The sequence below is a fragment of the Calliphora vicina genome, chromosome 3 (genome assembly GCF_958450345.1).
Source record: "Calliphora vicina chromosome 3, idCalVici1.1, whole genome shotgun sequence".
NCBI lineage: Eukaryota > Metazoa > Arthropoda > Insecta > Diptera > Calliphoridae > Calliphora > Calliphora vicina.
The window spans coordinates 26,702,871-26,729,047 of NC_088782.1; the positions used below are offsets into that span (position 1 = coordinate 26,702,871).

At 29.9% G+C, this 26,177-nt stretch overlaps 1 protein-coding gene across 4 annotated transcripts in view; it reads right to left on the reverse strand.

Moving 5' to 3' along the window:
- Positions 1 to 26,177, reverse strand: part of shep (alan shepard) — a 624,596-nt gene that overhangs the window by 278,185 nt on the left and 320,234 nt on the right. For all 4 annotated transcript variants that reach the window (XM_065504089.1, XM_065504090.1, XM_065504091.1 and 1 more), the window contains one exon: positions 118 to 483. In XM_065504089.1, the coding sequence (XP_065360161.1) occupies positions 118 to 483 (366 nt within the window). The remainder of the gene's footprint in view (positions 1 to 117; positions 484 to 26,177) is intronic.

Here is a 26,177-nt window from a genome sequence, read left to right on the forward strand (position 1 = left end):
TGAAATATTATTATGTTAGTTATTATAGGTTAGCAATAGAAACCGATGACTTGTTTTGCCTCATTTCCCTTTCCCATTTATTCGAAATATGTAAAATTAATAGAGATTCTCACTTACCGTTGTTGTTGCTGGAGTTGTTGTTGTATGCGGTGTATAAGCAGCATAGGCTGGTTGTGGCAATGGAGCCGTATAACGATATGCCTGCTGAGCAACGGCGGCAGCAGCAGCTGCAGCGGCTGCAGCTGGTGTATAACCTTGTGGCGTCCAAGTGGCACCACGATACTGGGCACCAGCTAAGCCGCCGGCAGCGGCTGCAGCAGCAGCGGCAACAGCTGTTGCTGGACTAGTCATGGCTGGTGGTCGAGGGGCCCCTTTTAAAGTGACCGTAGGAGCTGGGGGCGGAGCTCCCGGAAAGACGTTACGCGGTGGTGGAGGTGGTACAGCTGCTGTAACAGTAGCGGCGGTTGGGGTGGAAGAACTTCCCTAAAATTATAAAAGAAATGTAATAAAAGTTTAGCTTGTTGTTTATCATGGGTGTAACTGCTGCATAAATGTTAAGCTTGTTTGTCGCATTTAAAACAAATATTTCCTATTGACCATATTATCGTGTTTTCGAAATTGACCTAGAGAATACATACATACAGATATAACTACATTGCCAATGTTTGGTTTGCACATGTTTGCTGTTGCTCTAGCAATTTTTCTTCTTTGTTTTTTTTGTTGGCAAATGTGCTTGTTTTAGCTTCTTTTAGGCTTGTTTTTATCTCTCGAATAACATGATTTTACCGTTTAGAATGAAAGTGTATCATTGAAATACATATCTATATGCTAGCGCGCGCCCTCAAACACTTGAACAAAAAAAAAAAAACATGGCAACAACTACGATTTTGTACATGCAATTTCCTGTTTCGACATTTGCCATTTTACCACTACATCAAGGCATATAAATACGATTCCCAAATATACTCAGACAATATTACAAATGGACAGATACATACATGCAAACACGAATACTATATGGGGGAAATCAAAAATGTTGTGTTTCGAAATCGAAAAATCAGTGACAAATACGGTAGACTATAAAAAATAAATCTGTGAATCAGAAATCTTAAGTTACTAATATTTCACTCCTTAAAGTTATGGTCATTTGAAATTTAAAAGATCGACTCAAAATCACTTTCTGAGTCGATTAAATGATGTCCGTAATTCCGTCTGTCTGGCCAGCATATAGATATATAGCGCTATAGATATAAATCACAAGACCTAATCTCATGTCGATCGAATAGCTCATATTAAAATTTTAAATGAAAAATGTCATAAAAAAAATTGGAAAAATAATTTCACTCAAATTTCCCTAATCTTTTTTATTTTCATCATATGTATGGGTATCTCAATCTATAGATACCTTTTGAAAAATATGTTCTTTTTTTTTTTTTTGCTTACAGTTGTAATGACAGAGAGCAGGCATCTTTTACTGGCTGACTGCTCTATTGGCTGGTTGTATTTAGTTGTTGCATTCTGCGACAATGCAACTCTATTCAACCACATCCGTTTTGAAACAGGAAAAAAATAACTTTTTTAAATGGCAAAAACATTGGACAGACATTGAACAATTTTTCCAGCTGAAAAATGCCACGAAAAAAGCACAACTAAACAAATACAGGACAATTGAAAGCACAAAATTTCTAATAAAAAAAATGGGTTTATTTTCATCGACCGATAACGAAAATATTATTTAGTTTATGTTGTTGTTAAGGACTTATCTGTTGGTTATTTATTTTTAGCAAACTTCCGTTGAGCAGTTCTTTAGCAACGTGTAATAATGAAAAATACTTTTAACAATGCACCATTTTCAATGAGAATTGAAAAAACATTTTTTTCAAAAAAACAAACAGAAACTGCGAAGATTTTTGCTTGTCTTCAGATACACTCAGGGTCTCTGGGGGAATCGAACCCGCAACCCTCAGATTAATAGTCCAGCACATCGGGGCACCCAATGGGAATAATTTGTGACGCTTTTAAAATAAAAACAAGTAAAAGTGTGATATTCTTGTTTTAATATTGTATACCCACCATCAATATATATTTTTCTGATATAGGACGATGGGGTTACTTGGATCGATCCTCACAAAAGTAGAAAGATTTAAGTTCATAAAAAACTTATTTATGTGCAATTTCATCATGATATTAATTACTATAAGAAAATTATGAAATTTTCTGAGGGGGCCTTGTATGGGAACTAGGGTAAAATGTTAACCGATATTCGCCATACTTTACAGAGCACTTTGAACTAACTTGAACAAAATTGTGTCAGTATTGCCGCATAATCAACATATATATATGATGGCTGAAACAGTATTCCCGGGAGAAATTTGTATGGGGGCTAGGTAAAATCATGGACCATTTTCAATACCAAACACACCATATCAGCAGAGAGTTTTTATGGAAAATTTCAGCCAACTAGCCTCTTTTTTGTGTCCTATTGTGTTTTCAACAGACGGACAGACCGACAGACATAGGACACACAAGTTGGTAAATTAACACTTTTCAGACAGGTCACGAAATTAACGAAAACTTCATTTGTAGTGGATACACAAAATTATATTAAAATTAATTGAAAGGGCAAGGTAATTGATATGTCAGGTTTTCACAAACGAATTCATAGATTATTTAAAATATATAAAGAGTGTGGCAAAGAAAAACTTATTTATGTAATAATTTAAATAAAACTTAATCCGTTCAATATAAAAATTCTCAAAAATACTTAAATTTATTCAAATATTGTACAAATTCATTCAACATTAAAATAAAATTATAAATTTATCCACTTTTTCTGGAAATCCACACTTTAAAGATTTGATAGTTGCTTTCCGTTACCTTTTTGGACGAGGTGGTCCACTTATGCTTAATATCAGGCGTGGCCTAGGATACCTTTCCTGTGTTCTTTATTTTTTTTTTTTTTTTTCAAAAAGAGTTCAATACTTTTTTCCCCTTGGCCGAAGTTCTGGTTAGTTGGGTGGATTTGCCTCCCGTGGTACAAAATATACATTATTGTTTGAATACCATTCAAGGTCATTTTTTCCATAGTGGCATGATGCCAAATCGGGCCAGAAATATGAAGGCAATCTGTGCTGGTTTAAGAAAGGTAAAAACCGTTTTTGTAGTACCTCCGTAATATATATTTCTGTGTTTATCGTGCCTAATGTCACGAATGATTGGTTTCTTTTGCCAAAATTGCAAATGGATTGAAACTCATGAAATTTATTGAGAAATTTTGTTCTTGAACATTACCTTGTTCATCACCCACATAAAAATCTTGATTCGGAAGTTGTGAAAATTCTGCCAGTATATAAACTTCATCATCCATCACACAAAAGGATTATTATACCCTTCACCTTCGTGAGAAGGGTATATATAAGTTTGTCATTCCGTTTGTAATATCTGCATTTTTCATTTCCGACCCTATAAAATATATATAGTATATTCTGGATCCTTATAGATAGCGGAGTCGATTAAGCCATGTCCGTCTGTCTGTCTGTTGAAATCAATTTTCTGAAGACCCCTGATATCTTCGGGATCCAAATCTTCAATAATTCTGTCAGACATGCTTTCGAGAAGTTTGATATTTAAAATCAGCAAAATCGGCCCACAAATGGCTGAGATATGAGGAAAAAACCAGGACAACCTCGATTTTTTACCTATATCTGGATTACCAAGTCATTAATATAGACAATATGTATATCTAATGATAGATATTTCAAAGACCTTTGCAATGACGTATATAAGACCATAGTAAGTTGGACCTACAATGGGTCAAAATCGGAAAAAATATTTTTTAACCCGAATTTTTTTTTTCAACAAAAAAAATTTAAAAAACAAACAAAAATTTTTAAAATTTAAAAAAAAAATTTTAATTTTAAAATTTAAAAAAAAAAACAATTTGAAAATTTTTTTTTTCCAAAAAATTAAAAAAACTGAAAAAAAAATTTTGTTCACTTAAAAATATTTAAATTTTTTATTTTGAAGTATAATTTGGTGAAGGGATTAAGATTCGGCACAGCCGAATATAGCTCTCTTACTCGTTTTTTTTAATAAAATTTTACACAATTTTTTCGCTCGTTCTTTTGCTTCTAAGTTCTTTGCCGCATTGCGATCTTAAACATTCTGACCTTTATATGACTTCAACCAAGCATTAGCTTTGGCTCTGGGCACAAAAATATCAGGGCATTTAACTTTACGAACTGCCTTTCTCATGGAAGTGTCCAGATTTTCTTTCAATGCTCATGTCTTCCTTATACTGTTTAACACTTTGCGGTTTAGTGGTCACTTTACTAACCACCTTTTCTATAGTCTTTAAAACATAGTTTATTGGCATCTATTGGCATTCTGCTAAACAATTATATTTTTTTAAGTCATCGTTTATGATTTTTTGCAAAACTATGCCATCAGGGTGCGCTGGTTAGATAAATATATTAATTTGAAATTTTTAAAATAAATTTTTTTATATTTTGATTTATTTTTTCTTACTTTTTGTAATAAATTAACCATGATGAAACTTCAAATCTTTTTGAAAGTCCATATTGAATTTTTTTATTATTTGTTCACGTAGTCCATTTTGACCGAAATAACAGTTATTTAAAAGCTAACGTGATTAAAAAAATATAATTTGTTGAACCAATGATAAGTTTTGTCTGGAATAGTGTGTATAAGTTTTTTTTGACTCAATCCTTATGTGCCCCGTAAAATCATTTATAACAATATTTTCAATCAATTTTTGGTATCGAAAATGGTGTAACAAAACCCAAAATTTCAAGGTAAACAAATGCTGGAAAAATATAAAATTTATGTGTAGATGGGTATAAAGTATATATACAAACATACTCCTGGCAATCTCTAAATTGTCGCTTAAAATATTTTCATGTAGAAATTGCAACATTATTTAGTCAATACGAAGGTATGATGATGCTTCAATGTAGCTGGCCGTGTGGCGAAATTTTGTTAACAAATGTTATGTTTCATTTTCAACAATTGCATTTGTAATCAACATCAAGAGCAGTTAAAACTGCTTACTCACGAACATATGCACATTAGGGTGATGTTTATTTTGCTCTTTTTAGATGTTCCAAGTTTCCAAAATTGTTCTCCGTCATCTTAAAACCAAATATTGAAAATTTGAGCAAAATCAGATCAGATTGACCAAAATCGGATTATATCCTGGGGTTGCTAATTTACGATTTTGAAAATTTTCTATCAAAAAATAATAAATTACCCAGCAGTTAAGCAAGTCGTCAATCACTTGGCTGACTCCTATTTATATATTTTGGGTCATTTAACACGTATGTGCTCTTTTTAGTGCAAATAGAGGTCAATTGGTTACTTTATACATCCTAGGTAATCCAGCTTGTAGTCAATTGTCACTTAAGTGTCTCCAAGTAAACTAGAGTTTAGCCACTTTAAACATTTATTTGGTACTTTACTTTAAAAAGTAGTAATTTTAACCACCAGAAGTAATCTATTGGAGAGTTGTCGATGGGGGGTTGGTTTTCAAACAATCGATTATTGGACTGTCTGTGGGATGTCTTTTTAACTAACTATTTGAGGTTAATTATGTAGCACCCGTACATGTTAATATAACTAGTTATGTAACTAGTTATGTAGCTGAACTAGTAGGTAGCTAGAAAAGTAACTGAATCTATGAAACTGAACTAGCTATCCGACATTCTCATTGTAATTCAAAATGGTCAATTGACCCCCTGCTAAGGATATGAACGTGTTAAAATAAATAGCCACGTAGCTAGTTATGTAGCTAATTGTCACCCTAAATCACAAGTTCGGGACAGTCTCCTAGAACTGATGGGTAGTTTATTAGTAATTTCTCAGGTTTGGAACAATTTTAAAACATGGCACCATCGACAAATAAAGCCACCCTAATATATGGGTTTCATTCAAACTCATGAATGTTGGTTTCAAAACGGAAATTGTAGACAAAAGTTTAAACACAAAAAATGGGTAAAAAAAAACATCAACAGCTTAAAGGGCCAAACAATCGATTTTGGTAAAATGCTAGCATTTCGTAGCCATTATTGAATAAACCAATTTTCATCTACATATGTATGTACGTACATGCAGTTGTATAATGCAACAATTTTGTTGTTTGGCTAACTACCGGTATCAGTGTCCTTGATAGAAATAAAGGTGGTGAGCAGCAGGATGCTGTAATAATGATGTGATGAAACATATACTTGCATAAAAATAATAATAATAAGTTCCATTTATGTACAAGTTTATCTTGTAATAAAGCTTATCTTTATGAAGCAACTTGTATTGGTTTGTGTAATAAAATTTCGGTATTATAACTTATTTCAAGCTGAAGTCATTATTGTGTTTTATATTATTGCTTAATAATATTTTTCAAAATGTCCTTTCCTTTAATCGGTTAACCGATTAATTTTGGACGGTTAACTGTTCGAATAATTTAAAATTGCCGATTTTCAAATAACAAATAAACCGATTAATTTGTTTCGATTAACCGATTAACCGAAATTCCTTTATTTTTGCACTTTAACATATTTTTTGTATTTATTTTTCCAATTCAATTACAAATTTCAAATTATGTATTTTTTCGAACATCCAAGAAAAATGTTTAGTGAGAATAACAACTGACATACATATTTAATTTACATGTATTTAAAACTTTGTTTGCATTTACATGCACAGAACTTAACGAAACTATCAAAAGTATTCAATATCTAAACCAATCCAAAAAGGACACACGCTTAGAAAAAACTAAAAAAAACAGAGATATTGAATATTCTTCTACAATCATCTTCTACAAACATCTACAATCAGCGAGAGAGTTTTTTCCAAGACAAGTTTTATTAAACCTAAGAAAAATTCGTTTAAAAGGAAAAAAATTAAATTATATTCTTTTTATAAAATATTATTTCAGAACAGCTCACTAAAATCCTAAAAAAACTCAAATGTTAATACAAAAAGTATCTCAAATACCATATTTGATATTATTTTTTGGTTGAATTGTTATGTTTTTTATGTTTTTGTACACAAAATTCGTGGTTGTATTTTCAATTTAAAATTAAAATAGAAATTATTCGGTCAATCGAATAATTTTAAATAAACCGATTATTAATCGAATAAATCTAAACCCCGATTAATTATTTGCTCGGTTAACCGATTAAACCAGAAACCCGATTAATTGAATACCCTACTAAATAAGTAAAGTTTTTGCTGTGTCGTTTAGTGAGTACTAGAATCAAAATTTTTTATTTTTTTATTTTTGAAATTTAAAAAAAAAATTGATAATATAAAATTTCGGATGGAGATATGCATGAAATTGTATGATTTTTTTTCATGTATCAAATTAAGAAAATTTTTGTATTTTTTTGGGTGTATGACTTAAAAATGAGGGATTTTTTCAAATTTTTTCCTTTAATTTTAAAACATTTGTACAATATAAATTTATTCAAAGTATTGTTCATTGCACAGTACTACAGCCCAAAAAAATACACGATCATGACAGTATAGGTTTGACTATATTACCAATAGGTAGTAAAACCCTATACTCAGTTTGTACATTTTGGTAACCAAAATTTTTGTTTATGGGCCCCCAAAGATTCTGAAAATCAGTGGGACCTCAAAAAATGGTGTCATCAGTTTTTGGCCAACAGCTAATTCAAAGTTGCCGAAACAGCTTAACTTTATATGGCTATAATACAGTTAAGAGTCCGACAAATAAATTTTGTTAACATTATTTCCCCAAAAAATTGCTTTTTCGTGCACTTTGTTTGAAAAAATATAAGAAGATTTTTTTTTCACTTTTTTAGAATAACTTCCAGGGACTCCTAATTTTTCACTAACAATATTTAGCAAAGTTGTAACTACGGTAAAGCTGAACAACTCTTGTTAACATATCAATGCAATCTGAACGTGCCCAGGCACTCTAAATAGCACACAAAGATCATTTTGTACCTTAAAAATGTTCGTTTTTAATATTTTTTGACGTTATAACAAAGAAATTCACCAATCAATTCTTCTGGGTTTTTGGAACTTTTTTAAGGATTCAAAAAACGTCAATTGTATTAATTTTTGCTGCAGAATTGACTGGTGAAATATTTTCAACCGTTTTTGCTCTACAGAAAAATGTTCTCATAATCCGCGTCGTTAGGTGCGTTTTACCACCACAAGGTGTGATTCAATTAAAAATAACAATATAAAGAAAAAACACTAGTTACTTAAAATCTTGAGTAAATATTGCGACAGCCTTTACGAGCAAGTCCAGCAAAAATTGGTGAAGTTAGCGTGGATTTCATATATATATAGCGTTCCGTACTTCTTTGGTTCAATTACGAAATCGGGCACTTATGCAGACATTCAATATCTCGAATAATTCGACAATAAGTATTTACTGGGGTAATGGATACATGTATGTATGTAATAAGTGCTGAAGTATTTGTAATCATATTAAAGCACAAATATCCCAGCAGTTCTTGGTGAATGTCCTGAAATAGTTATTTTACCTATCACTTAGGATGACAACTAGTTACAAAACTAGCTACGTGAATTGTTATTTAAAACGAACATGTCCTAAGAATGAATTATATAGGATGTACAAAGTAATCAATTGACTTCTTTCTGCACCAAAATATATCAATTGGAGTCAGCCAAGTGATCATCAAGGTTGCCAATTTAGCCATTTTCCGACTAGATATTGCGATTTTATTTTCATTTAGCCATAAAAAATGGTTAGATTTAATCTAGCCAGAAGATCTAGCCATTTTATTATGTCTTAGCCATTTTTATTTTATACTTTTGCTAAACATTTTTGAATTTTTTTTAAAATAAAACAGTATTTGTTATCAAATGACAAGGGAACAGTCTTTTTAAACAAATTCGTCTGTTGATGATTTGATGAGAATATTATTGGTTTTATGAAAACAGGCTTCGAAATTGTTTCCAAAGCAAACACATCAGGCATATAAAATTTTTTTTTGCATTTCTTTAATGGTTCCGATTTTGAATGTAAGTGCCCATAAATTCGTTTAATTTATCAAATAAGAAAAAAAATTATTGATATTACAATCCAATTGTAATATTTGTATTACAATTGGAAGTATATCGTTACGAAAAACGATAACCGGAGATGGAGAAAATGGGGGTTAATCTGCTAAACCCCATTAATACGAAGTCGGTAAAAATTATTTTTGAAAACTGTCAGTGTAACTATTAGTTAACACATAACCAGACTTCGTGGTAATGGGGGCAAGAAATTTAATATTTATGAATTTGTATTCAGTTATTTTTGGGTTTTAGCCATTGCTAGCCATTTTTAATTCAAAATCTAGCCATTTTCTGAGCTGAAGAGTTGGCAACCTTGGTGATCATACATTAGTAACAATTACTGCCAATAAGGGATACATTGACTACTTGCTTAACTGCTGGGCTGTTTTGTTTTTGTTGTTTGACCAAATGACAGCTTAAATGTTGGCCTTTATTTGTTTTAGTCAAACAAAAACAAAGACGATGAAGCAGAAGCAAAACAATGACACACAGAGAGAGAAAAAACTAAAGGTCATCAATAAAGCACAGCTGACGCAAATTTAAACATGAAAAAGATTTAGTTTTATTTTTTTTGTTTGTTTGTTATTATGTTTGCTTTATTTCCATGTATTAAAATAACATTTTGCAAACCTTGCTCTTCTAGTTTCTCTCGCTAACTCCATATACCGTTAAAGAAATCCTAACATTTGTACATATGGATGGCAATATGGTTTTTAATGGGTCTTGATATGTTTTCCTCATCTAGTTTGTACACATACTCTCCCCACTCTCTGGTTTTGGCATTTAGCCTTTGTTTTTGTTTTGTTAAACAATGGAAAAATAATAACAAAAAAAAAAAAATAGCAATTGCTTTGTTTGCATGTGTTTGTATGGAAAATATTAAACATGAAAAAGGACTTTTAAAATTTATACATAGAAAATATACATACATACATACATATATGTACATTAGGGTGGCCCCGTTTGTATGGAGGAGAAATAAAGTGTTGATGTTAAATACTAAAATTAAAGTTTATTAGGTTTGAGGATACCATTTCGCAAAATTGTTTTCCTGTGTAGAGTATTTGGAGAGCTGGATCAAAGGAAAAACCATCAAATTAGTCCTGTCATATATGGTGCAAAGGAAACATGAAATATTGGTATCAAGTGAAAGGTATTTGAAATGGGCTTTAATTGCTGTATAGGCCATCAGCGTGTTGGTTCAAAAATATTTGAACTTTTGTAATTTTTAGCAAAAATTTTTAGTGGTTTATATTTTTTTTGACAAGGAATTATTTAAAATAATTAGTTTAAACTAATTTGTTGGTGCCAAAATTGCATGTACCCACAGACAATCCGAATTGTTGTAGTTCGTTGTAAGACTCGGAAATACTCATTTGTATTTGGCAGAAGTCCGGAAATGAAATCTCATTTGTGGAGGGATCAATTGGAATTTTTCGTATCGTCATTGGGAAGCGTGTACAATGATCCAAATCTATAGTATATTTGGCCTTGAACTTTAAAGGTGGGAATGAATCCGACGTCATTTGAAAGCATGTGTTGTACTTTTGGATATTTTGAATGAAGTGTTTGGAAATAGGATTGGCGCCGGAAATGTAACTTAGTAGCAGAATAACTTTACCGTTCGAACAGCACATTCCCGGGGATTCCTTAGGGAACTTCAAAATGCTGCAATGTAAGTAATGTGCGTTCATTGCGATTCCTGTAGTCATCATACTTATTGTAATAAAATCCGGGCAACTTTAAATCGCTTCTTTCTCTTGATCGAGCCATTCGGGAGCGAATAACTATATGCTGTTGAGGTGTTTCTGCAGCACTCGATGAAGATGCACTGCGAAGCATTTGCTGAAGCCGTGATTCTCGTTCACTTCCCGTTTCTGCGACTCTAGACGTAGATGCCCTTTCGAAAACAAATTTTATTTGAATAAACCCGTTATTTTTTATTAAAAGTGATATGCGGAGAGTTATTCAAAATATTATTTTTTTAATAGATTTCATGTGGAACTTTTTTAATCATGCACCTAATTTGCAAGATTAAACAAAATTGTTTATCATCGATTGATAATATAAAATAACTTCTATAGTATAATGATTTCGCTTACACCAAATCATTAATTTTTAGAATGATGTTAACCAACAAAATGAAAGTTGTCATTGTTTATGTACAGTGGTGGCCAGGTAATTAAGACAAAAATTGTTTGCTAAATTCCATGTAATTGTCAATTATTTTTTCAAATATTTCCACAAATATGTATGCATGAGGACTGTTTTAACACACAAGTGTGTTTTATTCGACTGTATCAAATCATACATATTCACCACGAACTAATAAGATTTTTCTACAACTTGACCAAAAAAAATTTTTTTAAATAAACATATTTTCTCACATTTATATCATTATATTTTTATTATTATAAAATATTCGGACCAAATTTCGTATTTCTAGTTCCATTAGTTTCGGTCATATCATGTTATTAACAGCGGATGTTCGCTGAGGTGGGTCAACGTATTTCCACATATCTTTGTCCATATATGTTTTACCGATTTTTCCAAACATTTTTGAGAAACTAGAAACATTAATAATAAATTTCATACCCTTAGAGGTCGTTTTATTTTGGCTCTATCGCACTTAAAATTCAGTTGATGAAAAAATTTCAAGTATGTGTCTTAAATTGGTGGCCACCAGTGTATATGACTTTACAGTTTTACCCGCTATGCTTTTCTGAAGATTCCGTGAAAATTTTATGAAAATCGGTCCAGCCGTTATTGAGTCCATATGGAACATACATACACACATCTGTTTTTATATATAATGGCATTAACGGTATAATGTAAAAATTAGATTTTTACACACCTCTCCGCCCACAGACCGAATATCAAAAATCTGACTTTACAGTGTGACACGCTGGGTTATTCTGAAGATTCCCTGAAAATTTCATCAAAATCGGTCCAGAAGATTTTTATATATATAGATGGTATTAGCGGTATAATGTAAAAATTTAATAATGCCACGCACCTCCGCCCACAGACCGAAAATCAAAAAAATTGACTTTACTGTGTTACCCACCAGGCTATTCTGAAAATTCCCTGAAAATTTCATCAAAATCGGTGGAGCCGTTTTTGAGTTCATTCGGAACATACATACACACATACATACCCACATACAAACATCCATTTTTATATATATAGATTAATAATATCACTGTGCTACACTCAAACATAACTTGGCAAATGAACTATTGTAGGTCTAGCTGAGTATATTAAAAAACAGGTTTTAAAAGTTCTGATATACCCTCAAATTTCCGAGATATGCGTAAAAGTATATTTGTTTTGGACCCGCAAATTTAAACATTTATAAAGCAGTCATTATTTAACCGATTTAAAATTTTTAAACGGTATTAAAAAGAACGAACAAGTTCTTCCCAAGTAAATACACTTTAACTATTCGACATTTTTATTTTTTTTTAAACAATTAAAATTTGAGGGTTTTGTAATACACTCAGCTAGACTTGCAACCTGCACTATGTCATTTGTCAAGTTAATGCAAAAATTTTCTTTTTGTAGCACCGTGTAATTAGTTCGAAATTCAATCTAGTTCGAATTTTATTTGAATTTTAAGTGATTGGACCACCCTAATATACAAGTAAGTATGTATGTTTGTATTATAGATATGTATTTACACATAAATGATGATGTTGATGGCAATATTAAATGACAAAGTAATTTGATGTCAACATACTGATGACATAATATGCATTATTTTTAGCTTTTTATTATTATTATTTTGGTTTGAAGTGAATGGCTAAAAATCAAAATTCATTTTTATAGTTAATGCTTCTTTTTTTACATAAAGCCAATTTTAAATGGTATTCCAAAATCTATTCAGTTAAGAGTTAAGTAGAAAACAAAGTTTATTTTAATTAGATTGTTATTTTTGTATTAAATCATAGAGTACTACCCAGGATTTGTAGGAGACTAACCCGAACAAGTGATTTTACCTACAACTAGTTACATAACTAGCTACGTGAATAGTTATTTTAAAACCCGTATGTAATATGCAGGGGCTCAATTGACGCATTTTGATTACAACGAGACTGTGTGATATCTAGTCCTAAATAGTCAACGTATTGGATTCACATACTGGTGATATAGAGTCAATTACCATACTATCAAACGAATGTGATCTTTGTAGTGCAGAAAGAAGTCAATTGGTTACTTTATATATCCCATGTAATCTAGCGCGGAGACAAATGTTACTTAAGTGTCTCTAAGTAATCTAGAGTGTAGTCACTTTAAGCGTTTAATTTGTACTGTACTTTTAAAAGAATTTATTTTACCCACCCGAAGTATTCTATTGGATAGTTGTCGGATGAAGGTTTGTTTACAGGCAATCGGTTATTGAACTGTCTCTGAGATGTCTCTTCAACTGACTATTTAAGGTCAATTCACATCCATAATTGTTAAAATAACTAATTATGTAGCTTTCAAGTAATCTAGTAAGGTAACTGACTCTATGTAACCGGAATATGAATCCAATACATTCGCTACTAGGGACCAGCTATCAAGCAGCAAAGTTAGGTCTTTGACAGAAGAGTTTTCGATCTATGTGTCTAACTTTAACGCATTACAATGCACATTGGGGGAACTGACTGCTAAACAAATTGCCCGATTTTTATAAAATTTATAAAATTTTCAAGAATTAAAAAATTATAGAAGAGTTTTTTCAAAAATATGAAAATAAAAAATGGTAGCTATTTTTTTTGGGAAATTTTAATTTTTAAAATGGTATAAATGATTTCTTTATGAATCGTTTCTAATGAAAATTGAAAATGATATTTGTGAATTGTTAATGACAATCCCACAATTTCCAAAAACAAAAAACTTTTCAAAAGTTCCAAAATTGTGATTTTTTAGATTTTTGGATCTATTGAAGGCACCAAACTCGGAGCTATGAAATCTCTTTGCACACTATTGAAAAACATATTGGGACATACAAAACAGGTCTTTATTTTTTGAAAGCAGCTATGCGATTAGAGAAAATGTTGTTTAAAGTTGAAATTTATATAAAAAGTAGGTCTAATTTGGAAGTCTCTGGATCAAGCCCATAAATATAAGTTATACACTTAATTAAAGCCTATATCAATGTTTATCTATGTTTTGAAGTATGAATTTCTATATGGTAAAACAATTGAAATATATCTAATTTAGTAAAGTAGTAAAATATTAAAAAAAAAATAACGAAAATATGATTCAAAATTTGTTGAACTTCTGGCGCTTCTGTCGAGAAAACGAAATGTCCAATTGAAAAACCCATTTGTATTGAAGGAGATCAGATTGTCAGCTTCCGAAAAAACTTAGTTTTTCCAAATTCTGAAGATACCGATTTTCATAATTTTGTCCACCTAGATTTTGATTTGGAACCACAGTGCATTAGTGGATACAAGAATGTAGTGTAGAATAAAACTAATGATGGGGTTATATAGAGATAGGTGTTACCTTTCTGACGATATAATTCTTATTTCTAAAATCTCGTTTTTAATCTTAGCATTTCCGCCAATCTTCTCCATGTAGCTGTTCAAACATGCAGTGCAGGTATTGTTATTTAAACACACAAATTTGATACATTTTTTATCTTATTATATTCCTCATCCTTAGAAAGTCCAAAAATATATAGAAATTAAACTTCTACTTGCTGACACACCAACTTCCTAGCTACAAATTTCTAAATTCTAGAGGCACACTAATTTCACAACATGCAACAGCTATCACGTTTTCATTGTTCCCAACATAAATGCATTTTATTTCGTTTTAAATACAGAAGAAAAAAAACTTCTCATTTCTCCTTTGTTTTCCGTCTTTATTTTCAGCCTTTTATAATAATACTATTTTCTTTGTTTGTGAAAATTAAAGAAAAAAAAACTTAAAACGGAAAAAAAAGAAAGACTTTTTAGTTTGTTGTCAGGTAATTGACTAAAGAAAGAATGAATTTAAATACACTCACACACAAAATACAGAAAAGGACTAAGAAAAAAATGCAGAAAAACTAAAAGAAAGTGACTACATTGTTGTAGTTATAGTTAAAGTTTCCTGTTCATGCATTTTTTTCATTTCATTAATAATTTTTATTTTCTCTTTCTGGCTTTCAAAAAGTCATGAGAAGAAACTTCTTTCTTTTATATAGTTTTTTTTTATTTTAGTTTATTTATCTTTGTGTGTGAGAGAGCGGGTTTGTGTGTTTGGGTGAAGGTGTGGCGTTTGTGTGTGTAAGAACAATGGTTTCCGGTTTTCATTTTAATTTATGATTTTTTATTATTTTCTGTGTGTGTTTGTGTATATATTTCTTTAATTTATGCAATTCTTATTGTTTTGTTAGTTTAACTTCATTTTTTTTTCTATTTTCTATTGTATTGTTGAAAGTAGGATAATAGAAGTAAAAGTGCGTACGTTTTGAGAGCAGGAAATAAAATAGTTATTTAATTTATTTAGTAGAAATTAAGTGTTTAATAGTAAATTATTAAGCAACAGTAAATTTTACAGCTTAGCTTTTATAAAAAGTATGAATTTTTTGTACATAATGATCAAATAATTATATCCCTATCTGTTTTCTTTTTGAAAAAGACCTCAAATGTTTTATCACACTTAAGATTGTAATCAACAGATTTGTGGCCAAAATATACTTAGAAATACACTCACATCAACGCAATTAATCATTCGAAATTAAACAGACTTAAAAACACTTTCTAATTGGTGAAATTTGTACATACAAAAACACTTTTCCTCAACATATTGGTTAAAGACAGAATAAGGCTTTCGAATAAAATGAAAATGTATTAATTTCAAATTGTACCACTTACCAAAACACCACAGACAGCAATACATTTGAAGCAAAAAGGGGAAGGAAATTATTAAAAACAAGTATTTCAAGACAAAAAGGAAAAAACACCTAGAACTCTGAATACGGCTGGCAAAATAAATAAAATAAATTCTTGTTTAAAATATCACAAATTTATTGGAATATAACTGAAACAAATTATTTAGAAAAGTTATGGCTTATTAAGGCCTTGGTGTCGTCATCATCATCATCATTATTGGTACTACCATGTTAAAATTACTTACTTTGAGTAAAATATTAAGCAGTCAGCTACAAAACTTAAAATCCATACAATTAAACTCATTAATTTTGTAATGAAGAGGCATTAATCATTGGCAATAACTATGAAATAAAGGCAACAGCAAAAAAAAAACAAAAAAACCCAATGAAACACATTTATACTCACACACTAACTCACTTCAGCACACATCCATACAACTGATGGAAAAGAAAGGCAACTTGTTAAACGCAAACATAAATTTCTAAACACAAACCTCTCTCTCGCACGTTCTTATGAACAGTTTGGCAAAAATTAATAGGCACTATTAGATTTTATTTAGATAATATGAAAACATATACATATTCATATACACACAGCCTCAAAAGTGAGTAAAAACCAAAAATTATTTGATTTTTTTTTAAATAATTTAAATCCGAAAATCTATCCGTCGCACTGTGGGAGAAATCAACAATTTAGTGGCGCAAAATAAAAAAAAAAAAAAATTTTCGCATATTTGATTTATTGTTATGTAGTTTCAATCTATAGTTGTTGCTGTACTTAAAAATATTAAACATTTATTAATAACTTCAGTGGTTTGGTTTTGACAACTATTTAAATGTAAAAAATATTTCAGAAATTTTTTTTATGAAGAATTGGTTTCAAAGTTGTTGTTAAGCTGGATAGTACAAGGTTTTCTTTAAGTTGTATTTTTACTTTTTTTTTATGTAGATGGAATATGAGGCTTGGTAAATCAGAAAAATAAAAATATATTTTCCGCTATTTGTGATAACCAGGGAACCCGAAATATGCTCTAAAAAAGCGTTTTAAGCGCTTTAAATATGCAGTAAAAACTTTAAAATATGCTCTTAAAATTTAAGAAATATGCTCTTAAAAAAAGAAATTTTTACATAATTTTTAACCAAAAAATATACTTTTATTTAAAAAAATCAATACAATTCATTTCTAAAAAGGTAAAGTAACATAAAATAAACAAAAATAACATGAACTTAAAGTATAACAAAAAATAAATACAACATAAAAACTATAGGAACTTAAGCTGTGAAAAGGCCTCGAGAGGTATTTTTTGATGATATTTTATATAAATATAAAGTCACTTCTTCAATTAAGGTTATTATGCAATAAATTACAAAATATTGACTTAAATTTTCAAATAAAAATCTTGTCTATTGAAAACATTAATAGATAGAAAATGTTCTTTCGACATCAACTGATGTTATAGGAGCAAAGACAATACTTCTTTAACACTTAGAACGGTTAAGTATGAATTAGAACTAAAATTGTATATTTAGATGGCGCTATTATTAAAATACTGCTTATTTTATATTAAAACAAGTAAGAGAGCTATATTCGGCTGTGCCGAATCTTATATACCCTTCACCAAATTATACTTCAAAATAAAAAATTTAAATATTTTTAGGTGAACAAAATTTTTTTTTAATTTTTTGGAAAAAAAAAATTTCCAATTGGCTTTCTTAATTTTTTTTTATTTTAAAAAAAAAATTTTTTTGTTTTTTAATTTTTTTTTTGGTGAAAAGCCATCTATTTTTGAATTTTAAACAAAGGAAGTAAAAACCTGTAACACAACAGCGAAAAATAAGTAAGACAAAATTTGTTTTTGGTAAGTCAAAATATGCTATTAAACAGTAAAATATGCTCTAAAAACGCAAAAATATGCCTTAAATATGCTCTTAAAACAAATATATGCGAAAATATGCATTTAAGGGTAAAATATGCACTAACAAATCGATGCCAAAATTCTTAAATAGTTCTGAAACGTGTAAATATCTTATACATGTGCTCATTAGACTCACCAGAAAAAACATGCATTTGCATATTTTGGTTTCCCTGGTGATAACCAATGGCCATATTCTTATTGAATTTTTTTTACTTTTTGAATTTTCGGAAGGTTGCCAGTTACTAATGCTGTGAGATGCAAGTCCTAATTTTTTACCAATATCATGGCTATATATATATAGACTACATATGCTGAAAAATTTAGCTGCGAAAAAGTGCGAGGTGAATTTATATAATTTTTTTAAGAAATTATTATCGTTGGGACGATGTAAAATCTCGTACTAAATTTGTTCCTTATTTTTTTAAGATTGTATATAAGAAGTGTTATTGGTAATTACATTATATAAAAATTAAATTTATGTAATTCTAACTACTTACAAGTTGCTAAAAATTTGATACCAAAATTTGATACCAAATTTGACTTAAAATTATGAGTCCTTTTAAATATGGTAGTGCGTTATATAGATTAAAAATATAACATTTGCAAAGCGGGAATCCCGTTCCCGAAAATCCCGGGGTTTTCGAGATTTCCTAAATACCGAACACCGGGATTTTATAATTTTAAATCCCGGGTTTTTCAGGATTTTACAAATCCCGTTTTTCATAAATAAATAAGGTAAATTGTAGTTTTATGTAAATATGAATATATTTGTTTTAACGCTTTGTTATATCAACATTGTCCAGAACTTCATCTGCAAGCTATAAAAAAGTGGAACCATTATCGAAAGATGTTAGGCAACTTTTCGACGACTCTGAAGACGACTAATTTAAATAAATTTTAAAAACCTCATAATAAAAATTCACAAAATTGTAACAAGTGTTAGTTAGCTTAATTACTCTTTATTTCATTGTTTAATTATAACTAAATTATTTATAATAATGAAATAAAATCATTTCATATCTAATAATTGTTATTCGTTATAAACTTATTAATAAAACTAAAAAAAGTTTAATTTTATATGAATATTTCGACCTATGCTGGCAATAGGGTAAATGTCCAAAATCTATAGATTTAAATAGTTACTTGCTATAAATAAAATTACTTATATAATTTAAATTTTTTGAAAGATATATTAAAATAATTTCTTACAATTGAAAATAGTATAGAATTTCTTCCGAGGTAGTGTAGTTTAGCAACCACTACCGCTCATTCTACTGAAGTAGCAGTACCCATTTTGCATTACTTTAGTAGCTTGCCTGCAATATTTCCATATAAATGAAATTAATTTGGCCAAGCGTTTAGAAGATACGAATTTAGTTCCACTAAATTAGGGGTTTCTCCCACTGTGCGTCGCACAGTGGTGCCCGTCGAACAAGTGATGTTGCAAAAATCAAAAATTGCATGTACCCCTAAAATATATTGAATAAACCTATTTTACTGGAAATTTTACAACGATTTCAAATATGCTACTCTTATTACAATCAGATTTTTGGTTCAGAAAATGACCATTTTTTGGTAATTTGGTCCGCTTTCAAATACAGTATCTGGAAAACTAGGTAACGGTTCGTCATTGAAAATAATTCAAAATTATACTGTTTGCTTTGTGTTTCACCAGGTAAATCAATATTTACCAACTATCATTTTTTTTTCAATTTTGAAGGAAAATAAAAATAAACTATCAATTTCTATATTTGCCATATTTTCAAAATAAGTTCTTTGATTATTCCTTTCAAATACAGTATCTGGAAAACTAGGTAACGGTTCGTCATTGAAAATAATTCAAAATTATACTGTTTGCTTTGTGTTTCACCAGGTAAATCAATATTTACCAACTATCATTTTTTTTTCAATTTTGAAGGAAAATAAAAATAAACTATCAATTTCTATATTTGCCATATTTTCAAAATAAGTTCTTTGATTATTCCTGCCCGTCCTTGCCCCATTTTTTGCTAGACGTAAAATTTTGAAAAAATACATGGTTCCAAACGACATTTACCAACTACACATTTTTTCAATATTTCTCAACTTTGATGGAAAATAAAAAAAAAAAACTATCAATTTCTATATTTGCCATATTTTCAAACTACCTTCTTTGGTTATTCATTTACCTAATGCCAAAATGTCTAGCTGCCCGTCCTTGCCCCATTTTTTTCTAGAGGTCAAATTTTGAAAAAAGACATGGTTCCAAAAATGTGTTGCATGCGTTTTTGATTAACTTATTACATACTAGTTGACCGCCCCAACTTCGGCCGGTAGTATTTACTAATGTTAGTTCTTCAAGTTTCTCCCACATACAACTGCCTGTTCTTATTTATTAGCAAATAAAATATATAAATTTATACTGCATACTTTAGGGAGCTTTTTTATTGCAGTTGACTGGACTCAATTTTTCAAGTTTTACCCGGAATTTTTGAATTTTTTTTTCTTTACAAACCATCTCCTGAAAATTTCGAATCGAATAAAAAAAAATCAGCAAAATCGCTTCAGCCGTTCTCACGTGATGCCATTACATACATGGACCATTTCATTTTTATATATATAGATAGATAGATAACCTAAAAACCCATTAGATATACATTTTTGTTACAGATTGTGAGCATTGTTTTAGAAAAAATTTAAAAATAAATTAAAAAAAACTTTAGTCTTTTCTGGAATAATTTTAAATCATAAAAAGAAACATAAAAAATCAAAAATATTTTATTTTACTTCCCACAAATTTCGAGTTTCTGGTTTAACCCTCCGTCATGCACATCTTCCGATAGTCACGTATGTAGCGCATGTATCTGACCAGATACACTATGTATTTCACAACATTTATATGGAAAATATGCTATTTTAGTGATAATATTACATTGTTATCACGCCAGGCAGATATATATTTTCTATCCGAAACCACCAAAAAAAAATTTAATGAGAAAAAAAACAAGAAAAATTTTATTTTTGTGTTTAATTTCAAAAAAATAGTTGTTCATTTCAATTAAATTTAGTAGTTATAAAGTAAGTTTTAATTAATTCTAAATTAAAAAAGTCTTACACAGCTTCAGGTAAGCAACTAAAAAATGTGGGTGTATCTGGCCAGATACATGCGCTACGAATACGATGTATAGATGAAAAAATCCACATAAATTTAGTTTGTTGTTTTCTTTTAATGTGTTTTTTCATAAAACGATACCTAACAATATTTGTAGAGGGTACCTGGAGACTCAAACCCCTAGTCAAATTAGAAATACATATATTTAAATCACAGTTAAATTCGTAAAATATCTGGCCAGATACATGTACATGACGGAGGATTAATCTATTTTAATTTTAAATTGAAAATACAACAACGAATTTTGTGTACAAAAATATAAAAAACATCAAATAAGGTATTTGAGATAATTTTTGTAAATATATCGCCTATTTGCTGCAAGAACTTCATAACTCAAAATCCTTGTTTTTTGAACTGAGTAATACAAAGTATGCGCCGTTCTATAATATTTCCTATAGTTTTAACAATTTTCAAAAAAGTAAATTATTTTTTGTGTGAGAGTGTTTTTTGGTTGTAAACATCAAAATTAAAATTCATGTTTTCTCGTATATTTGATAAGTAAAAATTTGGGTTAAATACAGATTAGAAAGATATTAACCTCTACTATTGATTTGTTGAAAATTTTTTTAAGAAATAGTAAAATGTCATAAAACATTCAAAGACGTTTTTCTCGAAACGACTGTTTTTGAATTATGACGTTGCTGCAGCAAATGAGTGAGTTGTGTGAGTTTTTTTAGAGTTTTAGTGAGATCTTCTGAAATAATCTTTTATAAAAAGATTAATAAAACTTTTCTTGAAAAAAAACTCTCTCGCTGATTGTATATGTTTCAGAAATCAAACGTTATGATAAAAGACTAATTTTAAAAAAAAGGTTTCGTCTATAAATGTAAATACAAAGTTTCAAAGACATGTAAATTAAATATGTCAGTTGTTATACATACTACCTAATCATGTTTATTGGATGTTCAAAAAATATCTAATTTTAATGTGAAATTTGTATTTGAATTGAAAGTGAAAAATAAATACAAACAATTGTTTTAAAGTGCAAAAAAAGAAATTTTGTTTAATTAATCGACACAAATTAATCGGTTTATTTGTTATTTGAAAATCGGCAATTTTAAATTATTCGAACAGTTAACCGTACAAAATTAATCGGTTAACCACCGTGGCATTTCTTAACGAAGCACGTTCTGGATGTCCAATTTTGGGCCATTTTTTCGAACATAGTTGGCCGTATGTCACGAGCAACACGAACAATGTTGACCTCCGTCTATTGTTGCTTTTTGATCAGCATAAATCAGTTACTTCAATCGCACGACCTTGGAGGGCAATTGAGAGGACAAAATTTTGATTTCAATGGTCCATGGTTGAGGTCGCCGTACAGCACGTAGCGCCATCCTGTTTGAACCGCTTTTCAAACAAACAATCATTGATCATAGTGCTGTAACCCGAACTCCGGCTTCATTTTTGAAGAAATAAGGTTCGATGATGCCACCAGGGTACAAACCCCACCAAACGGTTTCGGATACTTAGATATGTTGGCTTTAGTTTTCATCATTTCAATCTTGCCTATCTCATCTTAATATACATATTTTTTAACATTTCTAGACTGACCAAAAACAGCGAAATCACCCCACTTATTGGGTAAATACGCCATAGGATTGGGGCAGATTTGTCATTTGTAAAATAAGACAAAAAAATCAAAAAATATAAAGGTATTTTACTGATTTATACCTTAATTCACAAAACAAAGTATAATAAACTAGATATTTAAGGCCGCATTTTTAAACGAATTTTAAATTTAAACAACGTTTTAAAACCAAATTTTGTATGGAAATTTTGCTTTAAAACATTGTTTAAATTTAAAATTTTTTTATGAATACGGGAGTTATTGTATATTTCACATAACTATAGCAAAAAAAATTTGAACAAATTGTGACTGATTTTTTCTGTATTTTATCAACATGTTGCTCGACATCACAGGGATTCCTTGTATCTACCGTATGTGCCCCGGGGGAGTTTTAATATAAAGTTTTTTCATACTTCAAATTAAAGGACCAAAAAAACTATTGTGACTTATTGTTCACTACTATTGACATTCTATCACCAACCAATATCTATTTTGTATTACAAAAACTAAAAAAGTTAGAACAAAAAAATTCGCACGCTGAAATATTTTCATAGCTTGTTGAAAAATCATTAATCGTATCTGGCTCACATCATATGTAAAATTAAACTTTCAAACTTTCAGGAATGATAAATAATCGATAAACGAGTACATAACTTGATAATGTAACAAAATCGATTACTCGATTTTTAAGTAATTCGGTGTTTTCAGATGTGACCCTATGGCGAATGATCCCCCTTCTACCCTACATTGTTTTACTGAACTAGTGGAATGAAATTTAGCCACCACACTGCGTATAGTCCTCTTGGTAGGACGATTATGGAAACGAACCAAATATTTGTATAATTTAGGTATCTTTTAATTCCATGATTAGTCATAGCTCCCTTATACAGTCTGGTTCGGAAAATCACTCACGAACAAAATTTATTGAAATTTTTAAAGCAAAATGATTTTGTTCATATTCTTAGTGCAGGTTCGGGATTGACCGACTATGCTTTCTAGTTAGTTTTTCATTGAACACCTGAAGATAAAAGGGTTCGGTGCATCTGTCCGGCGCTTCCTGTCAAAATTTGAACCAGCTGCGGCATTTAGTTTATGTTAGACAGCCATTGATGGCAGACATCCTCGTGACTTGAGGAAAAATTGAGTGGCCGCACAAGCTCGGAAGATTTCGAAAATGCTGGACGCCCAGTTGTGGCCCTGACATCCGAAACAATTGAAAAAAATAACGATATGGGGTTGGCGAGAGATTGTGGAAGCTATAGGCATCTCGCATGGCTCAGTGGTTTCAATTTTGAATGTTCACTTGGGTATGAGAAACCTTTGCGCAAAATGGCAGCCGCGTTTGCTCACAAACGGGTGCAATTTCCATTAGCAAAAATCCAGGACTTAGCCCCGAGTGATTATTTCTGGTTTCCAAACCTGAAGAAATGTCTCGGCGGAAAGAGATTTGACTCCAACGATGAAATCATCTCACAAAAATTACCTATTTTGATGAAATCGTCAAATCTTATTTTATGGAAGGGATAAACAAATTGGAGAAACGTTGGGGTTCAAGAGGGAAAAATTAAATTGATACTTTTTCTCCTAATGGTAATATTTTAATACAACTGAGTGAAGTAAGTATCAATAATAAGGTCTTTAATGGTATTAAGGTATCAAAAAGGGGAGAATTAATGGTAATCTTTTGATATTCAAATAATAGTTCTTGAATTTTTCAATAATAAACGAAGAATGAAATTAAGCATATATGATCCTGAGAATTCAAGGAGCAGACCTTTTTATTGTAATGACCAGGGAAACCAAAATATGCAAATGCATGTTTTTTCTGGTGAGTCTAATGGGCACATGGATAAGATATTTACACGTTTCAGAACTATTTAAGAATTTTGGCATCGATTTGTGAGTGCATATTTTTGCATATATTTGTTTTAAGAGCATATTTATGTCATATTTTTGCTTTTTTATGGCATATTTTACTGTTTAATAGCATATTTTGACTTTATCAAAAACAAATTTTTTCTTACTTATTTTTCGCTGTTGTGTTACAGGTTTTTACTTCCTTTGTTTAAAATTCAAAATTTAAAAATAGATGGCTTTTTTTAATATAAAATAAGCTCTATTTTAATAATAACGCCATCTAAATATCAAATTTTAGTTCTAATTCAAACTTAACCGTTCTTTAATATTAAGATAATGTAGAATAGCACAATATATAAAATATAATATGAGAAACAAAGACAGCAATCTTCACATTAAAATTATAACTTCCATTGTGAATATTGTGTTCAATGTGTCAATGTAATTTGATAAATTTAATACTAAAGCAATAGCTGCTTGCTTTTACATGTGAAATTTTGACTGTTTACTGTCAGAGTTAGTTCAAAACAAATATCCGCCGTTTTGTTTAATACTTTTTACCAACTACCATCAGAGCCTGTTGTAACCCAGCGAGTTACATGAACATGGCTTTCAGCTGTTAATTATTACGCCAACAATTGAAAAAATTTGTGAAGTTATCAATGCTTTAAATATCGAGGAGTCTCAGTTTATTAACATTGCTAAAGATACTTTAAATACACCTACAATAAAGAATTACTTAATTTTTATAACGTCAAATATTGGATTTATTGAAACATTTACTAAAAAACTTCAAACAGCTGGGCTTACAATGACCGAACAGTATAATTTAGTGAACAAACATTTAAAAATATTGATAAAATACCAAATTGTAGTGTTAAAACTAATATTAAAATAAAATTTGAACTAATAATAGGAAAAAAATGTAGGATTAAAAATTATAGAAAGCATTTGTAAACAGTCTAAATGACTTTCCTCAACACAGATTTCAAAACTAAGTGTTAACGAAATATTATCTTTTAAATTTGCTTCTATAACGTCAGTCTATGTATTAAAATGTTTTCAGATCCAATAAACAACGATTTTTATTTGAAAATTTAAGTCAACATTTTGTAATTTATTGCAATAATAACCTTAATCGAAGAAGTGACTTTATATTTATATAAAATATCTTCAAAAAAATACATCTCGAGGTCTTTTCATAACTTAAGTTCAAATTGTTTTTATGTCGTATTTATTTTTTGTTATACTAGTTTTAGTTCTTGCTATTTTTGTTTATTTTATGTTACTTTACCTTTTTAGAAATGAATTGTGTTGATTTTGTTAAATAAAAGTATATTTTTTGGTTAAAAATTATGTAAAAGTTTGTTTTTTAAGAGCATATTTTTTAAATTTTAAGAGCATATTTTAAAGTTTTTACTGCATATTTAAAGCGCTTAAAACGCTTTTTTTAGAGCATATTTCCGGTTTCCCTGGTAATGATACTTTATAAATTATTTATAATAATGAACATATAATCATGAAATCAGACACATATGATCCTGACAATATTTGTCACTCCTATTAATTTTTACAACACTGTATGCACTTATGAACCCACCACATACAAACCTACATAAATATGTCTAAATATATGAACGTGTGTTTGTATGCTATGGTTAAAATGAAAATAGAGGCTTTTAAAAGAGGTTTTATGCTGAAAATAGCACAAACATGCACAAGTATGGTTTGGAATTT